This window comes from Electrophorus electricus, chromosome 4, assembly GCF_013358815.1.
Source record: "Electrophorus electricus isolate fEleEle1 chromosome 4, fEleEle1.pri, whole genome shotgun sequence".
In the NCBI taxonomy this organism is placed as follows: Eukaryota; Metazoa; Chordata; class Actinopteri; order Gymnotiformes; family Gymnotidae; genus Electrophorus; species Electrophorus electricus.
In genome coordinates, this window is record NC_049538.1 from 26443728 (window position 1) to 26462672 (window position 18945).

The 18945-nt window shown below is 40.8% G+C and overlaps 1 protein-coding gene across 3 annotated transcripts; it reads left to right on the forward strand.

Annotated features, from left to right (window-relative positions):
- The first annotated feature begins 1752 nt into the window (after positions 1-1752).
- pias1b (protein inhibitor of activated STAT, 1b) lies at positions 1753-17308 on the forward strand. 3 transcript variants are annotated; one of them, XR_004775893.1, is made up of 15 exons: positions 1753-1790; positions 7826-8273; positions 10433-10517; positions 10791-10838; positions 11483-11573; positions 11918-12052; positions 12171-12276; positions 12405-12478; positions 12843-13003; positions 13639-13769; positions 14224-14401; positions 14527-14666; positions 14901-14941; positions 15118-15886; positions 15994-17308. XR_004775893.1 is itself a non-coding variant. In XM_027022366.2 (14 exons), exons 1-14 carry the CDS (start codon positions 1767-1769, stop codon positions 15421-15423), a joined length of 1968 nt encoding a protein of 655 aa, XP_026878167.2. In that variant the 5' UTR covers positions 1753-1766; the 3' UTR covers positions 15424-17308. The 3 variants fall into 3 exon arrangements, 2 of the variants coding, with proteins under 2 accessions (XP_026878167.2, XP_035381204.1); XM_027022366.2 differs by having other exon boundaries at positions 15118-17308; XM_035525311.1 differs by lacking the exon at positions 1753-1790 and adding an exon at positions 2941-3212 and having other exon boundaries at positions 15118-17308.
- Positions 17309-18945: the final 1637 nt, after the last annotated feature.

Consider the following 18945-nt stretch of genomic DNA (forward strand, 5'->3'; position numbering starts at 1 on the left):
CAGAAAAGCACAAGACGAAAATAACAAATACAAAAATATTAGAAAAAAAGGATACAAAATAAATCATAGGATATGATTATTGGCACCAAAGGTGTGGCTTGGAGGGGGGGGGGGGGGATTCCTGCTCACACTACATATAATGTGTTAGGATTGGTGGTGTGAGTGATTATCCCCCCCCCAAAAAAAAAAAAAAAAGTTGAAATGAAACCTATGCTACTGATGGGCATTCTTTGAAAAAAAACAGCAAAATCAGTCTGAATGGTGAATAATTAGAAAATTAGACTCCCTTGTCCGCAACTTGTCTGTGCTTACAAGCCTAGGAATTGAGGTAATAAAATGAAATTATTAATGATTGCAGGAAGTGTAAAAGACCAAATTAGGCTTCGGAAGTAACCCGGAAGTGTGAATGACAAAATTAGGCCTTTGTGGCCAGTCTGGGATTGAGGCCAGGATACAACTTAAAGATACAATGTTATTGTGATGGGTACCCGGTGGGATGAATGAGGCCATTGTTTTAAAAATACCACAGACTGTTATTTGGAGATGATGGTATCAGCTTGGGCTGTTGCTTTGTGATCTGTTTTGAACATAATGGTGGAAACTTTGGAATATGGTTATGTGACTGACCTTCACAAAAATGTATAAAGACGGAACCCACCTGAGACTGTTAGACCCTGACATCCCTACTTGAACAGAATCAAATGTGATGAAGTATGCTTCTCATGATAGGAAGATCCTTCTATGATATGGTGGATTGAGTACCATTGATAACAGAACCATGGAATAACATTGATCTGACACTTTTATCCAAGGCAACTTACAATTATGATCTGAGCAACTAAAGGTTAAGAGCCTTGCTAAAGGGCCCAACAGTGTCAACTTTGCAGTGGTGGGGCAAGAACCAGCAACCTTCCAATCACAAGTCAAGTACCTTAACCACTCAAAGGTTGTGTAACCAAGTATTAGGGAAGGGTGCCTTTTGTGTTCATGTTATAGGCTATTATGTTTATTCTGCATTTCTTCTTTGGAGTGACTGCATGTATGTTGAATCTTTTGTTGTTGTTGTTGAACTTGACACTATTAAATACTTACGATACATATTTATTTAAAATATTGGCCTTTATATAAAAACAAACAAGGGTGCCAATAATGTTGACAACTGTGTGTTCCCACAGCATAAAAGCATGTAGCCTACCTGTTTTCCCATTTATTCTGACAAGCAAGGACATTGCTGTGTAAAAAATGAATAAATTATAATGCCTAGACCCTTAACTATCAGCTTTCAAAGCTAACATGTGGTGCACATATTACTATGGAATCTCATAGAAAATCAAACATTAACATTAGCTACATGTCCATTCATTAATTTACCTGAATGTTGTACAAATAGTATCCTAACCTACAGTCATTAATAGTTTTGTGAGGAAGATAATACTGCAGCTGTACTATTCAGTCATGTTTGTTATAGCCTACGTCTCGTGATGCTATTATTTTAAAAAATGTAGGCTAGAATTGATTATAAACTCTCCAATAAAATAATTAACAAATAAATAACAAAGAAGAAGAACGACAGATGCTTTTCTCTTATTTTGTCTGAACCTCTGCTATGCCTACTATAACGACGTCTTGTGTGTGCACGGTCCTATCCAAAACCCGGCGGACATTAAAATACCACGCGCTAATTTTGAATCCGCCTGAGAAACGTTATTAGAGTTACGTCCCTTTCACGTGCCGCGGGCCGATCGCGCCTGCGCCACAGAAACAAGATGGCGGAGAGTGCGGAATTGAAGGTAAAGCGTAGCCAGAAAATGACTATTGATACCGTTTCTAATTTGAATATTTTCGATTGGTTTATGTGGCGTGTGGTGTGTTTTCTTTACATGTGGCGACGTGCCGAATGTGCCTTAAATGGGATGGCTATGGTGCTAGGTTTGTTTCAGCGTCGATGAACATTGTTATTGTTGTGATGTTAAGACTTGGTTGTGTGAACTCGGTAGCTATCTAGCTAGGTGGCTAGTGGGCTAACGTAGTCGATATCTATCTATCTATCTATCTATATCTATATCTATCTATCTATCTATCTGGCTAGTACGCTAACCAGCTAGCGTACGTAGTTAGTATTGTAGATATCTATCTAAGATAGATGGCTAGTAGGCTAACCAGCTAGCTAACGTACTTAGTCTTTTAGATATCGATCTAAGATAGCTAGCGAAATAGCTTTCTCTCCGGTTTACATTAGCTAGCTTGGCTGGTATACTAGTTGTTTGAATCATTTGAAACCCATCATTTCTTTTGGTACGTTGGTAGATATGTGTTTGTCGTGAGTTGTGTTGGTTACAGCTACATTCAATGACATTTACATTTACACACTCACAAATGATATTGTTGAATCATACGTGGTGTCGAGCGCCAGACTGTAGCTGGCTAGCTTGATGCGCTCGCTCGTAAGCTTCGCGTAGGCTGTTCTCTTCATCTTGCCAGCCGGCTCTGTGGCTTTGCGTCGCATATTAACACGCGTCTAGAGGATTGACAGGCTGTGATAAAACTAGCTTTGCGGCTAAAATTCAATTGATGCAAGGAATCGATGTCTTTGGTTTGGCCGTGACTGAATGAAACGGACCGATGCTACATTATTATTGCCGGAAATTATGGGTTGCCATGACCGAGCTGCTACTGAAGTAGTTATCGCTAGCTCACGTAGCTACGTTAGCCAGCTAGCTTGTCGACAAAGTAGTATCTAGATATGCGAGTGCTGGCAAAGCAAAGGACAGTATGTGGCTACAGTGTTTAAAAGTTTTCTATCAACAAGTCTTTGCTGAGATTAATGAAGTGGAAAGCATTTTGCGTTCACGCGAGATGTGCCCTAAGCGGTTTAATGACCTCTTAAGATTATTCCGTTTTGGATGATAAATATATCACATCGCCGACTCATGTTTTGCTAGATATTGTGTCTACTCGAATAGATCCACTGGGACAAAAATGTTCATTATCGGGATAAATAAATGTTTTGCTCACATACTCAGGTGGAGTTAGTGTAGATTGTAAAGACTAGGCCAATGCGTATTTTTTTTCAGTCACTGTCTCGTTGTTTTCTTCGTTTACTTCTATAATGAATTAGCAGGCTCATCACCATCATGAACGCTAAATGGGAACATGCACCAAAGATGATGAACTTACTTTAATTGAAAAACCCACGTTGCACACTAGTAACAGTTAAGTTTGTGCTCCAGGCTTTAGGAGCTTTACTTGCACTTTGTTCTAAATGCAGTGATATTCTGAAAATTTTCATTTTTAAATTCATTTGAAAGAGCTTTGGGGCGAGGTCTCTGTATGCAAAGATGTTTGCTTAGTTGAAACATTTGGTTATCCAAAATATGCATGTTGATATGGTTGTATATAGACTTTGATTTAATGTTACGTTTATTGTTTTATGTGCGCTGGTGATAAATCCTGATTATCTTATGGCCTTATGTGCTATCATATAATGTAGTGCAATGCCAACGAACAGTGGTTTGGAATACATTAAAATGTGCCAAGAATGTTAGATATATTCTATCACACTCATTCATGTAAAATATGTTCAGTAATATTTATAACTGTTTACAATATTTTTTCATTGGCTGTTATTGATAGTTACACTGATGTGAGTAAAACTAAGGACACATACTAGTGAGTAGTAACCTTTTGGAGACACTGAACCAATAACAACAAAAAAGAATCAGAATTCAATTTTTTCAAACCATATTTGCTCGTTAAATCCCTATACAGTGGTTTCCTTTCACAAATATTTAAGATTTGTGTGGTTGACTATGTTCTGGGAGTAGCCAGTTTTGTTTATCATTCTTTATTTTTTTAGTTATTGTCATTTATGGTTGTCACAGTACTGCCCATTGTAGTACCAATATTACAAAAGGTTGCAATATACAACTGTTAAACCTTAGCATTTGCTGATTTCTTTGAGTATCCTGACCACTCTGTGTTCTGTGGGTGTGTTTGATAAATCATAGCACTCATGCAGTCCTGCAGATGTAAATAATATTCAGCAAAAATAATGCAGGCGAATCTAAGAATTCTTTTTTTTTTCTTCCCATAGTTCCCCCAGTATAACTTCAGTCTTTGTAAGCAAAAAGGTTAACTGGTACAGAGTGACTGTCATTTGCAAATTGCAGCCATTATGAGTTTTAAATGCTGTTTAAACAGTATTCTGCTTTTTGTACTTTAAATTCTTGTATTGTATGTTGAGCACAAATTGAGTAACACGGCTATATATTGAGAAGCAATGTGATGGGTAGACATGATGGGGGGGGGGTATAGTAAAAATATGAGGTTAGGTGTTAAGAACCCACATGATCCAACTAAATTAGTGTTTCAGCATGTCTCATCTCACCATGGCTGTACTGCTCTAGATAAGGATCTTAAAGAACTGGAAACATTTGGCTTTCTGCAAAAACCCAAAGTACAAGTAGTGTTGGCAGATGTATCAATACGTATTGATGCTGAACATTTTGAAATGATACAATAATCGTATCCCGCAGTATCAGTACTAATATCAAATGCACTTTCTTATTTGTGGTCTTTTGACCAACACATAACGCACGGAGACAGTCATGGTCTCCCCAGTGGTGTAGTTTATGATAAAATGGCGGCTGCAGCGAGTTTGCAGCCTTTGCCACCAGTCTTGGTCGACAAAGAAAACATTAATGATTGCTCCCATTTTAAGTATCACTGAAACATTTAACAAGTTTCCTGATTTTAAACTATTGTCCTGATTAATGTTTATTATCCTATTATTGAATGTCTATCCTATTATCCCATTAAGAGCCATAAGTGTTAACAACAGCTAAGCTAACATGGGTACCTTAAAGCATCCAATAAAGGCTTCAGCACTATAGTGGCGCTTGAAGCTATGCACTCATGGCCAAACATGTAGAGAGGATTCCAGAAAGCAGCATTTGCAAAATCCCACTTTATTGTTTTAGATTTAATAAAGTTATACACCATTTCTGGTCATTTTCATTTCCACTTTCACTTCCATAGAATCAAGTAGGTTATTTTCAGGAGTCAATCAGAATATATCTGATGCATGAAACACATCCATCTACTGCTTGTTTTCACATTAAAAACATTTTTGGACAATCAACAAAAATGAAACAAATACGTTAATGTACATACACTCTCGCTGTTGCTTATTACAAAGTAATGACAACATTTCAACTTTACTGTGTGAATGTGCAAATATTTACTGTTTTTTATATTGGGATTACATTTAATTGTGTTTGCTTATTGTAGGCATTTTTGCTTTTTTTTTGGTAACCTGAATGATGTATTGATGTTGAAAGTGTCTCGAATTATCATGACAACACTAGTGCAAGACCATGGAAGACTGCTAACGTGTCCTTTCAAATCACAGGGTTTTTTTTATCGCATCAACCAAGGCATTCCAGATAAGTGTTTTAACTGTGCCTGTTTTTATTGACTCATGGCATTCATCGATACTATCTTTGTTACTTCAAGGGTTTCAGTGTTTTCACTCGTTTTTTATAATTATATATTGTAAGGCATAGGTATGCATTCACAGTCACAGTGGTATTGCCTAGTGTTTTGTTGTGAGGCCCCAGAGTGCATCATACTAGTTTCAGTTCTTGTAGAGAAGTTCACTTGAGGCAAATGACATGGTTTTTGAGAGGGTGCTTCCTCCTACGTGTTTCTTAGTTTGCTGTGTCACGGTGCTGATTCATAATACCCACACAAAATGAAACCAAATGAGGTTTTTAATTCAGCTGCTAAAATGAGATCTGAATGTGTAAGGCTTGGAACAGCCTGTAAATAGTTTGATAGGTAGACCTTTGTTGTGCTCTGTATAATGTCATTTGAACTTTGTTCCAGATGCTACCTTTAGCCGGCTGTGCTACATTCGAAGCAGTTGGCCTAACTTCTCAGCTCTTTTCCTCTGAACCTCTCCTTGAGCTTTTCTAAACATGCTGGCCAATAGAACACAATCTTGTATTATCTACCTTTGATCTTTTTGAAGTGCAGCTGTGGAATTTCTGAGCACTCCTCCTTAAAGTCCTGGGCTTCTGCCTGTCCTCTAAGAACAGCTGCCAAATATCTCTTCTGTGACTCGATCCAAAGTTGTTTGGTTTTTTTTTTGAGATAATTTGGACAATGCAAGAATATTATTGTCAATATTCCTACGCCAGAATGTTTTAGTTTACTGGCTACTGCCTTTAGTTTGCTGGCTGCGTTACTGGCTATGTTTCCAGAGACGCTTTCTTGAAGTTATTCTGATTGAACTGTTTATATACCCTGTGTACCCTAAACAGAGCAATCTGTTTATAATGTATTCATATACAAAATATGCAATTGAAACAACGTCTGTACATGTAAGATGCTGCATTTATTGTCAGAATTACAGTAGCTTCTATTGGTAGCCGACTGATGATCTTTCTAAGAAATGCCATATGTAAGTTGCTCTGGATAAGTGCATCATAAAATGCCAAAAATGTAAATGTCTGCTTTGGCACTGAGGAATCCATGGTAGCGATTCTGCATTTTTGATTAGGACTATAATAAACTCCTTTTGTTAATGTTTTTTGTTTAGAAAGAGACAAGATGGAGACTGCTTCTTGTCCTCCATGTCTCATGGCAGCTGGAGACCAGTGGACTGCTACAGTCCCTCCTGTTTCCTACAAATTTTCTTGGGGAGTTGGTTTGTGTCACTGCCAATAGAGGAAGATGGTCCATGTTCTTTCTCTCCTGTCTCAGATGCACTAGGGCTGTAAGTTTGGGGGAATTGATCAAGATTCATAAAATGAGTACTTTAGTCTGTTTATATGAATTTTCCAGTTGGCACTTGGCAATGAACTGGTGAGAAGTCTGTTTGTAGAGATGGACAAATAGAAGCTACTGTGACCTGCTGTTCTTTTTGTTTTCTCTGGATCTGAGCTTCACTGCTTTTGTTATGAAGGCTCGCTGGTTCGAGCTTGGGCTCAACCCCCCCCCTCCTGCGCCTATCTACCCCTCTCTAGCCACAGTTTTAATAGAAACCAAATGTTGTGTATCCTACTGTTTAGTTTTACAACATTCAAGAATTGTGAGAGAATTGGTCATTTTGGTTACATCTCAAACGGATTAAGGCTGAGCGTGGGTCCGTTCCTAACTATCGCCCATTACATCTGTATCTTCATTGACACTGGAACTAATCGGTGGTATTGGGTCTTCCTTCTTTCACAGGGAGTTAGTTGATTCTACTCATAAGGAAACATGTCTCACCCTTAGGAAAGAAGCCTTTTCTCTAATTTTCTTTAGTTTGGTGCTTGTGATAAAAGGGAAATGATCCTATTGTTGCCGACTCCTACATCCAGTATTTATTAGTGTGACACAAGATAATTGTGGTCCCAGTCATCTCAGTTTCAGGCATGTAATGTGACTGAAGCTTGGAGGGTTTGAGTTGGTTTACATTGTCTAGTACACACAGCTTACAGAGCATAGTTGTGTTTACATAGTCTTTCTGCTAAATGTTGTGAATATGACCAGGATGGATGTGTACTGCATTAAATGCTAGTTATTAGGATTAAGCTGTTTTTGTTTGAGGTTACTATGGGTTTGATGCATATTTTAACAACTAGAAATGTATGAACCTTATTGTAATATAATATGAATCTTGCAGTGCTTGTTCAAATTTTGGCATATGGCTTTTGGAACATCACAAGTGTCTCCTTCGCTTCACTCTGATCTTGGTCATCTGTGTTTTATCTCGTCTCTAGCATCAGCGTGCAGCAACAATAAGGTTTGTTCCCTTTCTCTGTCTCTTTGGGCAAAACAGCAAATGGTGATGAGCCTGCGTGTTTCGGAGCTGCAGGTACTTCTGGGATACGCAGGCCGTAACAAGCACGGGAGAAAGCACGAACTCTTGACCAAAGCTCTCCACCTGTTGAAGGCCGGCTGCAGCCCTGCTGTGCAGATGAAGATCAAGGAGCTGTACCGGCGCCGCTTCCCCACAAAGATGGTGTCTCCTGCAGACCTGTCGCTGCCCGGGGTCCACTCCACCACAGGCGCCGGGCCCGGGGGCTTGCCGACCAGCCTAACCCAGCTAGGTTTCGACAGCCACGGGGCCCCCTCACCCATGCTGCCCGTGTCTCTCCTGGGGCCGAAGCACGAGCTGGGCCTTCCGCACCTTCCTTCTGCCCTCCACCCCGTCCACCCAGACGTCAAGCTCCAGAGGCTCCCGTTCTATGACGTGCTGGACGAGTTGATCAAGCCCACCAGCCTGGGTGAGTGACACTCTTACTGCGGCTCCCTCGTCCCACTTGGTGTCACAGGCTTCAAGGTGCCTCCAAGTGATTTACAGCTTATCAGACTGGACTGGGGCCAATGCTCCTGGGGCTATATATAGCTGGGGTATTAAATATAAAGGGCTAAGGTCAGTGGAAAGGATGAGTTAGACATAGTTTCTACTTGGTTCATGTGTTTTGGTAACCGATGGGCAAAAACACAACAAAATGGAAAATGGACTTAATGAAATGCAAGATAAATGGCAACTTGATCTCTGTGCAGCTTTGCCCAACTATAGCTGCTAATATGAGAGATATTAAGGAGCGGAATTGTAGAACTCAGTGTTTCAGTCCCTCTGGGTCTTTGTGTGGGTTAAATTCAACCCCACGGTCACCATCTCTGTGAGCAAGCTGGTTCCCACTACTGACAGCACACTAGCTAAACACAACAAACAGAAGCTATTTTCAGATAAAAAAAAATACTCATTACAAATTAATCATGGAACAAATTGTTTGATATTCCTTTAAAAAATTATATAAGCATATACACACACTATATTACAGATTACACATCACTGGCAAAACTGCTGAAATATTACCGTAATTGTATAATTTATTATAGCATTATTACACATATTACAGTATTAGTATAAGCATTACAAGCTCTCTATAACTATAATTGAACGATTCTTAAATAAATAAAAATAAGAAATAAAATAAAATAAAGCATGCAGGAATCTTCCTCTACTACTACTTTGATGTGAGGTGGTATGATTTTGTGTCTCCAGGCAAGTTTTATAAATTAAGTTTTTCTCATTGTGACCTTAACATAATACTGTGATCCATACTACAGCATAATACTTGGAGATGGGAATAGAATGACACACATAACTACTGGACCTTTGTGTGTTGTGTGTGTGTGTGTGTGTGTGTGTGTGTGTGTGTGTGTGTGTGTGTGTGTGTGTGTGTGTGTGTGTGTGTGTGTGTGTGTGTGTGTTGTGTGTGTGTGTGTTGTGTGTGTGTGTGTGTGTGTGTGTGTGTGTGTGTGTTGTGTGTTGTGTGTGTGTGTGTGTGTTGTGTGTGGTGTGTGTGTGTATAAGCAGTTATATATAAATATAATGTTTTTAACCTCATAAGCTAGTCTACATATACCTAAACATTTAACCATGTCAGTGATGAAGATAATCATATGTTGTATCTTAAATTATTTACCAGTATGAGGAACCAGTATGTTATGTTTACTTGTAAAACCACACATTCGCCATCTGGTAATGGACTCAAAAAGTGTTGTGGGTTATCAGGCCATAAATTACCTTCCACACAGTGAGTACCTTCTCCCTCTGCACAGGGCTAGACAAAGCTCTCCTGATACTCTAACGCTAAAGAGCAATATCACGCTGTTATTTATTTGAATTATTACCATGTCATTTAGAAATTATAATAGACACACTTGTTCATCTCTCTCTGGCTTAGTAGAAGAGGGGAAAAGCCCTTATGCCTCCTGGTTGTGTTTGTGTCTTGTGGCTGAAGAGCACATCCTGTGTGATAAGTTGTATAACGTAATGAGCCTTTGCTTTGTGATAACAGCAAGAGCTGTTCTTTATCTCCCGCACTCTTCAAGTCCTTCCTTGCTGTAAAGAGATTGAATTGCGTAACTTGGGGGGGGGGGGGGGGGGTATTTTTGGATCTGTTGCAGTTTGGCTGTGAACATGAGCACAGAAGCCTTTATTGAAGAGTGGTATACCACAGGAGGGGGAACAGTGCTTATCCTTTTCATAAGAAGCGTATCGGTTCTGGATACCTTGTTTTCTGTTGTATGGAGTGTTTAGTATTCACTCTATACATTTTTAAAAAAAATAAGTCCATGTATCACAGTGACAACCTGTGTTTGGATTTGCCTTTTGTTGTTTCTGGTGCTTCAAATTTCTTAATAGTAGGAAGTTTTGTAAGTGCTTAGGATTTAATTTCATTAGCCGTGAAAAACAACAACCTTTCTTACACAACCGTGACTTCCTGACAACAGTTATAAAGCATAGTCAACCCCCTTCCCCCTGCTTACCACTATTAAGGTTTATCTTTGCCTGCTTTCATCTGTAGATGTCAACCAACTGTTTGATTATCGTGCTTTATCTTCCTGTCTCCCCTCCTCTGTTTTTCAGCCTCAGACAACAATCAGAGGTTTCAGGAAACATGTTTTGCATTTGCATTGACGCCTCAACAAGTCCAGCAGATCAGCAGCTCAATGTAAGTGTCAGGGAGGGTTGGTGACTTGCATGGCAAACCTGAATGCTGTGATCCAAATTACTTTTAAAATATGCTGGGACCGCTTTCAAATAGTTGGGTCTTGCTTTAACTGACTTGTAGTTACTTGGTACTGTTGCTTGGCAGTGCAAGAACTAGCAATAACTGTTGATCTCTCCTACAAAGCCTTGGTGTCTTGCACACTTCCAAGCTGTTCTACAGAATGCTTGGTATGCTACTTCTCACTCGCCTTTTCACCCCCCTCTGTTTTTATAGGGACATTTCTGGGACCAAATGTGACTTCTCAGTACAAGTTCAGCTAAGGTATGTGCACAGAGCACAGTACAAGTCCCCAAAAGAAAAACAAATTAATTAAACAAGAAATGATTATGAAGATTATCTCATGATTTACATCATAGCATGATGAAATTGATAAAGGAATAGGGCGCAGAATACTTGTTTTAAACGTGTCTTCATTTTGCATGTGTGTGGTACGTATGAACAATACGGCTGGATCATTTACAGCATTTGGTAAACGCTCATATCCAGAGCGACTTAAAAAGTGCTTTGGTATTTACTCATAGAGTGCATCCTAACCATTACAGTAGGTTAGTGTTCAAGATACCATTGAACTGGAACACTTGAAATACAGCGATCAGTGCTGATGCCTAGAAGGGCAAAACACGTATAAGCGCTGTCTCAGCCAACGATAAGTGCAATAACAAACAAAATCAAACCGTATGTGCTGGAGTTTCACATATGCAACCAGTGTAGGACTGTGCTCTTCATGAACTGTTCCTGAAGGTTTAGAGGCTTGTGAGCATGTTTGAGGACGTGCATGAGTGTGCGTGCGTGCACGTGTGCGCATGTGTGTGTTTGGGTTTTTGCTGGACAGTGAAGTCTTTTCCCACACATTCCTTAAGTGCTCCCACATCATCACCCAGGTGCTGTCTGCTTCACTCTCGCAGGTTTTGCCTATCAGAGACGAGTTGTCCTCAGGAAGACCATTTCCCACCCAACCTCTGTGTGAAAGTGAATGGGAAGCCCTGTAACCTTCCTGTGAGTCTGGGCTCAGAACACCTCTATAATAGAATGAGACCAGCTCTGTAAATAGGGACACCACTCCAGTATAGAACATTGACTTGACTTGCGGCTTATTAGTGATATACATACACTTGACGTTGTGTTGTTGTTGTATAGCTGACGTATTCATGTAGTGTTACAAACCAAAACTTATTTCTCTCAGTTCATATAATCCAGGGCATATTTCTTCTCTACAGCAGATTATTAAAAAAAGGATCATTGAAAAATGTTCGTTTGGCTTTGGTCTGTGTTTATAAGATTTAACCTCTGCTTCCTTTGCCAAACAGTTGCACTCACTGGTTTTCTCTGCCTGTCCCCAGGGCTATCTCCCTCCAACTAAAAATGGAGTTGAGCCAAAGCGACCAAGCAGACCCATCAACATTACCTCCCTGGTCCGATTATCCACAACAGTCCCCAATACTATTGTGGTATCATGGACCTCAGAAATTGGGAGGGTGAGTAATGACCCCAACAGCTTGGGTCCAGCCTGCCCACTCCACTGCTCCCCTGAGAGAAAACCCACTGATTTCCCACACCGCGCCGCGTCTCAACAGTCTTCCTCCGTTTGTTCAGAGCTACTCCATGGCGGTGTATCTCGTCCGACAGCAGTCATCTTCAGTGCTGCTGCAGAGACTTCGGTCGAAAGGCATCAGGAACCCAGACCACTCCAGAGCACTCAGTGGGTTTTATAGAGGACGCAACGGACCGAATGACGCGTGGCGAAAGCATTCACATTAGTATCTGGCTTTTGTACACGTACTTGAATTTTTATTTTTTTGATTCTTGACATTTTTAAAATCTCAACAGTCAAAGAGAAGCTGACGGCTGACCCCGACAGTGAGATTGCCACTACTAGTCTGAGAGTGTCTCTGCTCTGCCCGGTACGCAAGCCCTTTCCTAGGAAGTGTCTTTCAGCATGATTCTCTGCAGATGGTAGCCTTTTAAATCTGGTAAAATAGCAACCGAATAACATGTCCCTTTGTAGAATAGCACATCCCTAGCACAGCAGTCACATGTTTGTTCACTGTTGTCTGAGATAACTGTTGCTAGCCTAACCTCGATTCCTCTTACATTGGCCCCCCGCGGCTGGACCAGACACACTTTGACAGCACACTGTTCCATGCTCATGTGGTTGTGCTGTAGTTCTCTGTAACGCAATGTAGAACATTTCCTAAACATTAGGAAGCAAGTAGGAAATGATTAATGAGTATTCTGAGTATTGAGTTGATTGTGTGTAAATGGCAGCTGGGGAAGATGCGGCTGATGATTCCCTGTCGAGCACTGACCTGCTCGCATCTGCAGTGCTTTGATGCTACGCTCTATATCCAAATGAATGAGAAAAAGCCCACATGGGTGTGTCCGGTCTGCGACAAGAAGGCCCCGTACGAGCACCTCATCATTGACGGGTCAGTGCCCCATCACCTCACACCATCTCCAAAGAAGGCACTTCAGACAAACTTTTAAAGGTCTTACTATGGGGGTTGTCACTCTTTATTGGGCACCAGAGACAAAGAGAACTTAACCAATCGGTCACTAAAAGACACACATGATGCTGCATTTACGTTTCTGCCTAGTTACAAATGGGTGTTATGCTGCTTCCTTTATGCTTGCTTGTTATCTCTGTTCCAACGCAGCGCAGTACAGGTCAGGAAGACCATACCAGGGTGTACTCCCTTGCAAAGGCTGGAACAGAGGCCCTCTTACACACACACAGCCAGAGCATGAACTTTTCATAAAGCTCAATTATGAACTCAGTGTAGTACACAAGTAAAATTAATATAGAAAAGAAAGTATCAGTATCACTCTTCTCACTTCTAAGTAGTGGACATTCATAACCAGTGCCTTTTTAAGAAAGCATGTGTACTATGTGTTTACTTAATTTATTTGCCCTTTGTTAACGTGTATGCATAGTTTTTCTGTAACTCTAGAAACTAATTCTAGAAAACCTACTGAGTGAACATGTTTCTGTAACTCTAGAAATGTACTGAGTGAAGAAGAGTTGTGGAGATCTTGAGAGGGCTGGTTGTACTGCTGTGTACAGGTTGTTCATGGAGATTCTGAACAGTTGTGTAGACTGTGATGAGATCCAGTTTAAGGAGGATGGCAGCTGGGCTCCTATGAGATCCAAAAAGGTGGTGCAGGAGGTGTCTGCTTCATCTAACGGCCTAGATGGTACACACTGCAAACGCTCACTTTCCTGCCCTCTAGAGGACTGAACAAGAATTGCCTGAGATTGGGAAGCACTATACAATTTCGTTGAACAAATATATTTGTTCAATGTAAATATTTGCGTTGTTTATCATTTGAGTTTAAAGCAAATCCTGGTTATATTCCAAGACTGAAGAGCTTAAAGTAGTTTAAAAAAATAGAATAGAATTTTTTTTTAAATCATCATCTCTGGCAAAACCAAAAGTAAAGCTCCCTGGGCAAGTACACCAAGACAAAATAAAATGTAAACAAATCAGTCGTCAAGATGTAATCCAAAGCGAGATTCAACTATTAAAAAAGCACGCACGCATGGCTTTCTTTTCTGGAGACAGATTTCAACTTTGTGTAGTGATTGAGCTACAGTGACATTTAAAGTATTCCAACTCTTAGGAGTTCCTTTTTGTTGGTCTGTTTTTAGGTTCATGTCGGCCAATGGTGTCTGAACACAGAAACGTTTCATCGCATAACAACAGTAAAAAGGTGGAAGTTATTGACCTGACACTGGACAGCTCCTCGGATGATGATAACGATGAGGAACCTCCCCCAAAACGAGCTTGCCCATCTCTATCACCCACTTCACCTCCCATCAACAAAGGGTCGGTCTTGGTCACTGTGCACGCACCGCTAATCACCGGTTTTGAGCAGCTGCTAGGCTTGCGTTATGATCTTGTCTCTAATCCCGTCCCTCCTCCGTATTGTACCCATGTGTGTACACAAGCAGGGTTTTGAACCTTCATCATCAGGCGTCCCCGGTGACACGAGCTCCTAGCATGCCACCAGTGGAGACAAACTACATCCCCCCTCCCCCTCCTCTCATCCAGGACTACCGCCACTATTACCACACACCCAGTGACCTGTCAGGTACGAGGCCAAACTGTCTGCTGGTCGGGGGGGGTGCTTAAGAGGGACTGTGGGACCTGTTCACAGAACCGCAACAATAACTGCTGGGTGAACTACTGTATTAACTACTGCACTGCGTAGCCTCTTTATTCACTCCAAAGCACTTGCTGTGGTGAAGATGAGAAACTTGGGCATCTTTTCTGGTATTTTTAATATCTACTTCTATTCTTATTTTGTTTCATTTTTGTCCCACAGATCTAAATTTCTTTTCATTTTTACAAGGGGAAAATCATCCGGTAAGCTTTTAACCTAGGTCTTGCTTTTTTTTATGGGTAAACTGGCAATTGAAAGAAGTGCTCTGCATGGGTGTTTAGTGTCATTCTCAGCTCCTGCTCTTCTAAAATGTCAAATGTAGTGAGTGTGCACCGCTGCACACGGCTCAGCTGTCCTCTCTCTGACGCTCCGCCCGCAGCATTACAACATGGTCATGGCGGCCGCGGCCGCGGCGTCCGCTTCCGCGTCGGCCTCCGAGGACCACGAGCTGCTGCTCAACCGCTTCATGCCCTACAACTCGTCCCAGCTGTACCTGGATCAGGCAGCCACCCCCGTGAGTGGCTCGCTTGCGCCGGCCAACGGCAACGGGGGCGGCAGCAATAGCCTGGTATCCTCCGGCAGCCTGCGGGACGGCCACGCCCACAGCGCTGTGTCGCGCTCCCGCTCGGACGCCGCCGCCTCCGTCATATACGGCTCCATCCCGGACGTCATCTCGCTGGACTGACTACGAGAGGGCCCCGCACCCAGAGACTGGCCCTCATCACCACCTGTGGCAGCAGCGAGGAGGGTGGAGCACTGCCAGAAGATTTGCCAATGAGTGGGGCAAAGAGGTTTGAGGAAGCAAGAAGAGAGAACAAAGACTTTTGTACAAAAAAAGATTAGAAGAAGAAAAAATGCTGTACAGAGAAGAAATATCTATTTTCAGTTTTACTTTTGTACATAAACAATAGGACGCTGCCTGCCCAGTGAGTGACTTCAGTTGATATTTTTTGTGTGGATACTGAAGATGTTTTTTCACAGCTCCGTGTGTCGTCCCTTGACTATCTTATTCTGTACCTTTTTATACTCTTTTTGCTATTTTATTTCACCTCAGAACATTTATTTCACTCCCAGTCATGGAATCAAATTCATTTTGGTCAGTTTTTTCATCTTCTCATAAGACTCTGGCCTCAGACATCCTTTGAGGGGTCAGTATGTTGTTATTTATAGACACTTTCTTGTGCAGTTAATTTATGAGGCTTTTAAGTTATGTAGTTTGTATATTGTATAAAAACATTTTCTTATGCCATTACAGGATCTAGCCATGAGGCACGCTCAGAACGGAAACAGTAGTCACCTCTTATTCCAGCTTTACACTCACTTTCATCTCCGTAATACATGCAGAAGGAACTGCAAATTATGCACAAATCTCACATCCTTTCAAATGATAAAAGTTTGAATACTAACCATGAGTAATTTGTCAATCGTTTTAAAAAAAAAATACAAAAAAATGGAAAGTGTCAGGTACTATATTGTGATGCATTTCTGAAATCAGTTGTTGACCTAAGCAGTACATTAAAAAGAACATCATGGAGCATCAACAGAATTGCGGTTGTTGCCTGGGTTTTCGAGATCAGTGACTTGTTCCATCAGATGGCTAATGTGGTCTGTCTACCTGCAGATCTGAAGAGAAGTTACGTTATTATAAGGTGAATTATTCTAATCCTCCTCGAGTGCAAGTTGGCTTTTCTCCAGGAGCCAAACAGTGGGAGGGTAAAGTTGTCTTGCTGAAGGTGGACCTTCTTGTGGCTTCCTTGTAATAAATGCTCATGACTCAGGTGAGTCCTGATCACCAACCTTGATTCCTTCTGATAGGCAGCACTTCCATTCAATTGCATCAATGGTGCCACAGGAACAGTTACAGTGATTTGTACATCTCTCTGTTTGCCTATACATTGTGTCACTGTGTCTAGTAAGTATTCAGCTAGAAAAGCCCCTGTGGTCAGAAATGTAAATGCATGCAGTAACAAAAAACCCACTTTTCGAATTCTGCAGTGTTATTTTCTTTTCATGGTTGTTATGACTGTGTTGATTCATCGTCTCTGAGTTTCTTTAAATGGATAGTTTAACATTTTTGGCAGGTGTTTTTTTTTTTTTAACTTAGGTTCTAATGAGATCATAGATACCTATAATAGATAGACATTTTGCAGAAAGATACAAATGGATAAGTAAAAGAAAAATATTTACTTGCCAATATATTTAAAATATATTTAACTATCATTTTTAGTAACCTTTGAATTTCTGTTGAACTTGCAGTCCTCTATCCCTGCCCTCCTCACACCTTTGTATAAATTTGAATTTATTTATTATCTATATATTATATTTTTACTATTTCATAATTATGCTTTACTGTCACATCTTTTTCCTTATTAATTATTTAAAGTGCTCATTACTTGCTTTGCATTGTAAGAAGCATCTTATTTCACATCATGTTTCTTGTTCTCTCATGTTGATCTTTGTCTGTGCTGTACCAGATGCTTGAGGCATTAATTCCATCTCCAGAATCTGTCATGCTGTGTCAGATTTGACTGATTTGTTGCAATTAAACACTTAAAGGATGACAAAGGCCAGCTGAGTGTGGATGTACTCTGGCTCTATTGTAATGTGACCTTCTGATAACAGATTTAAGACTTTGTGAAATTAGACCAGCTTCACCAGTTTCACTGTGGTCCAGACACTGTCTACCTTTTGACAAAAGCACGTATTTATATGCATCGTATGTGTATACATGCTGAGTCTGATTAAAATCATTATGAACCCACAGGACCATGACCTGATCTAAACCACTTCCAACATTGTTTTGGGGAAACTTTCTCAAAAATCATTCTGGTGAAATAAAAATTAAACTGAATGTATACTTGATGATATAATTGGCTTCAGCTCAGCACCCTGTAATTCATTGTAATTTAAATTGTTTTTTCAACACATTGCCAGGCACACATCGACATCCTTCAGCAAACTCTTTTAGAATGTATTTTGGGCCCCCAGTTATCACGTTTGTCTTTCTCCTTTTCCAGATAGAAAAAGAACCATGGGAACCAGCCCATTTTAGCTGTACCAGTGACACTGGTGAGCATGAGTTCTCTCTGCCTTAAAATTGAATTATTTTATGGTATATTATGAGAGGGGTCATTATATATATCAAGCCACTATTGGTTTGTACAAAATATCAAATAAATTATTTATTTGATTTGGGATACATTGTTTACCTAATGAATGTTACTTGTTTATGTAGAGAGCGGTTTAGCTGTAATAAAAAAAATTAATCTAGCTGCGTGTTTGTCTTTATCTATATTTTGTTTTCACATTTTCTTTCATTTGTTTATGGATCTAGATTAAATACCAGAAAAATATTTTATTTCCCAACATCTGTATAATTTTGTAATGGATTCCAACAAAATATCAGTTTCTATAAAGCTTCAAACAGGACCTTTTTAAATTTTTAAAGTCTATCCAGGAATAGCTCTTTGAATTACTAGACTGTTAGAAACAATTTGTAAATTCATTAATCTATTTGAGGATCAAACCAAACACACAAAATTGATCTGTGTAATGAACACATTAAACATTCAATAAAAGTAAAACATGTTATTCTGGAAGTCTTCATCGTTCTCATCTCAGCTTTCCTTCTGAACGCCACTGGGCCACTCCTCAAGGGTCAGCAATTCCGCTGACCCAGCCACCCCTCGTAAAGTCTCAGGTGTGCAGGTGTGTGCCTCTCATGTGGTGGCCTCTCTGTGGTCAAATCCTTAGCCTGCCCACCATCTTGACCAGTACAAGTGTCGTGAGGTGCCCACTCTGAGCAAGTGCGCCTCATCGGGCCATTTGTCCTCTAAAATGGGGCTGGTAGGGGGTGAGCTGGTCTCTGTTAACCACAACAGCGTGACACCCCCACACCCATTACACAACCTCATCCAGGTGCTCCTTTACCACACAGGGGCCCTTCCGCAGTGGTCCAGGACCAGGTAAGCCTCAGGCCACTTTGTAGAATAGTCCGTGGTCACAAAGAGCAGTTCCCAATGGAGATGGTGGGAAGGGGGCCCAGGTTGCTGATGGCAGCCCTCTCTATTGGTGCGCCGGAGCGGAGAGACTGAAGTGGGGCGTGACTGCTGCTGTCCCTTCTTTTACTGTGCCCTGGTCCCAGCAGTGCATATACAGTTTGGCATCTGCAGCTGCCTGCCCTGTAGAATCTCTGGCACATATGCTT

Coding starts and splice junctions, on each gene's coding strand:
- pias1b (XM_027022366.2), top strand. CDS start 1,767: ATGGCGGAGAGTGCGGAATTGAAG. Junction 13,770..14,223: donor TTCATCTAACGGCCTAGATG/GTACACACTGCA, acceptor GTCTGTTTTTAG/GTTCATGTCGGCCAATGGTG. Junction 14,942..15,117: donor TACAAGGGGAAAATCATCCG/GTAAGCTTTTAA, acceptor CTCCGCCCGCAG/CATTACAACATGGTCATGGC.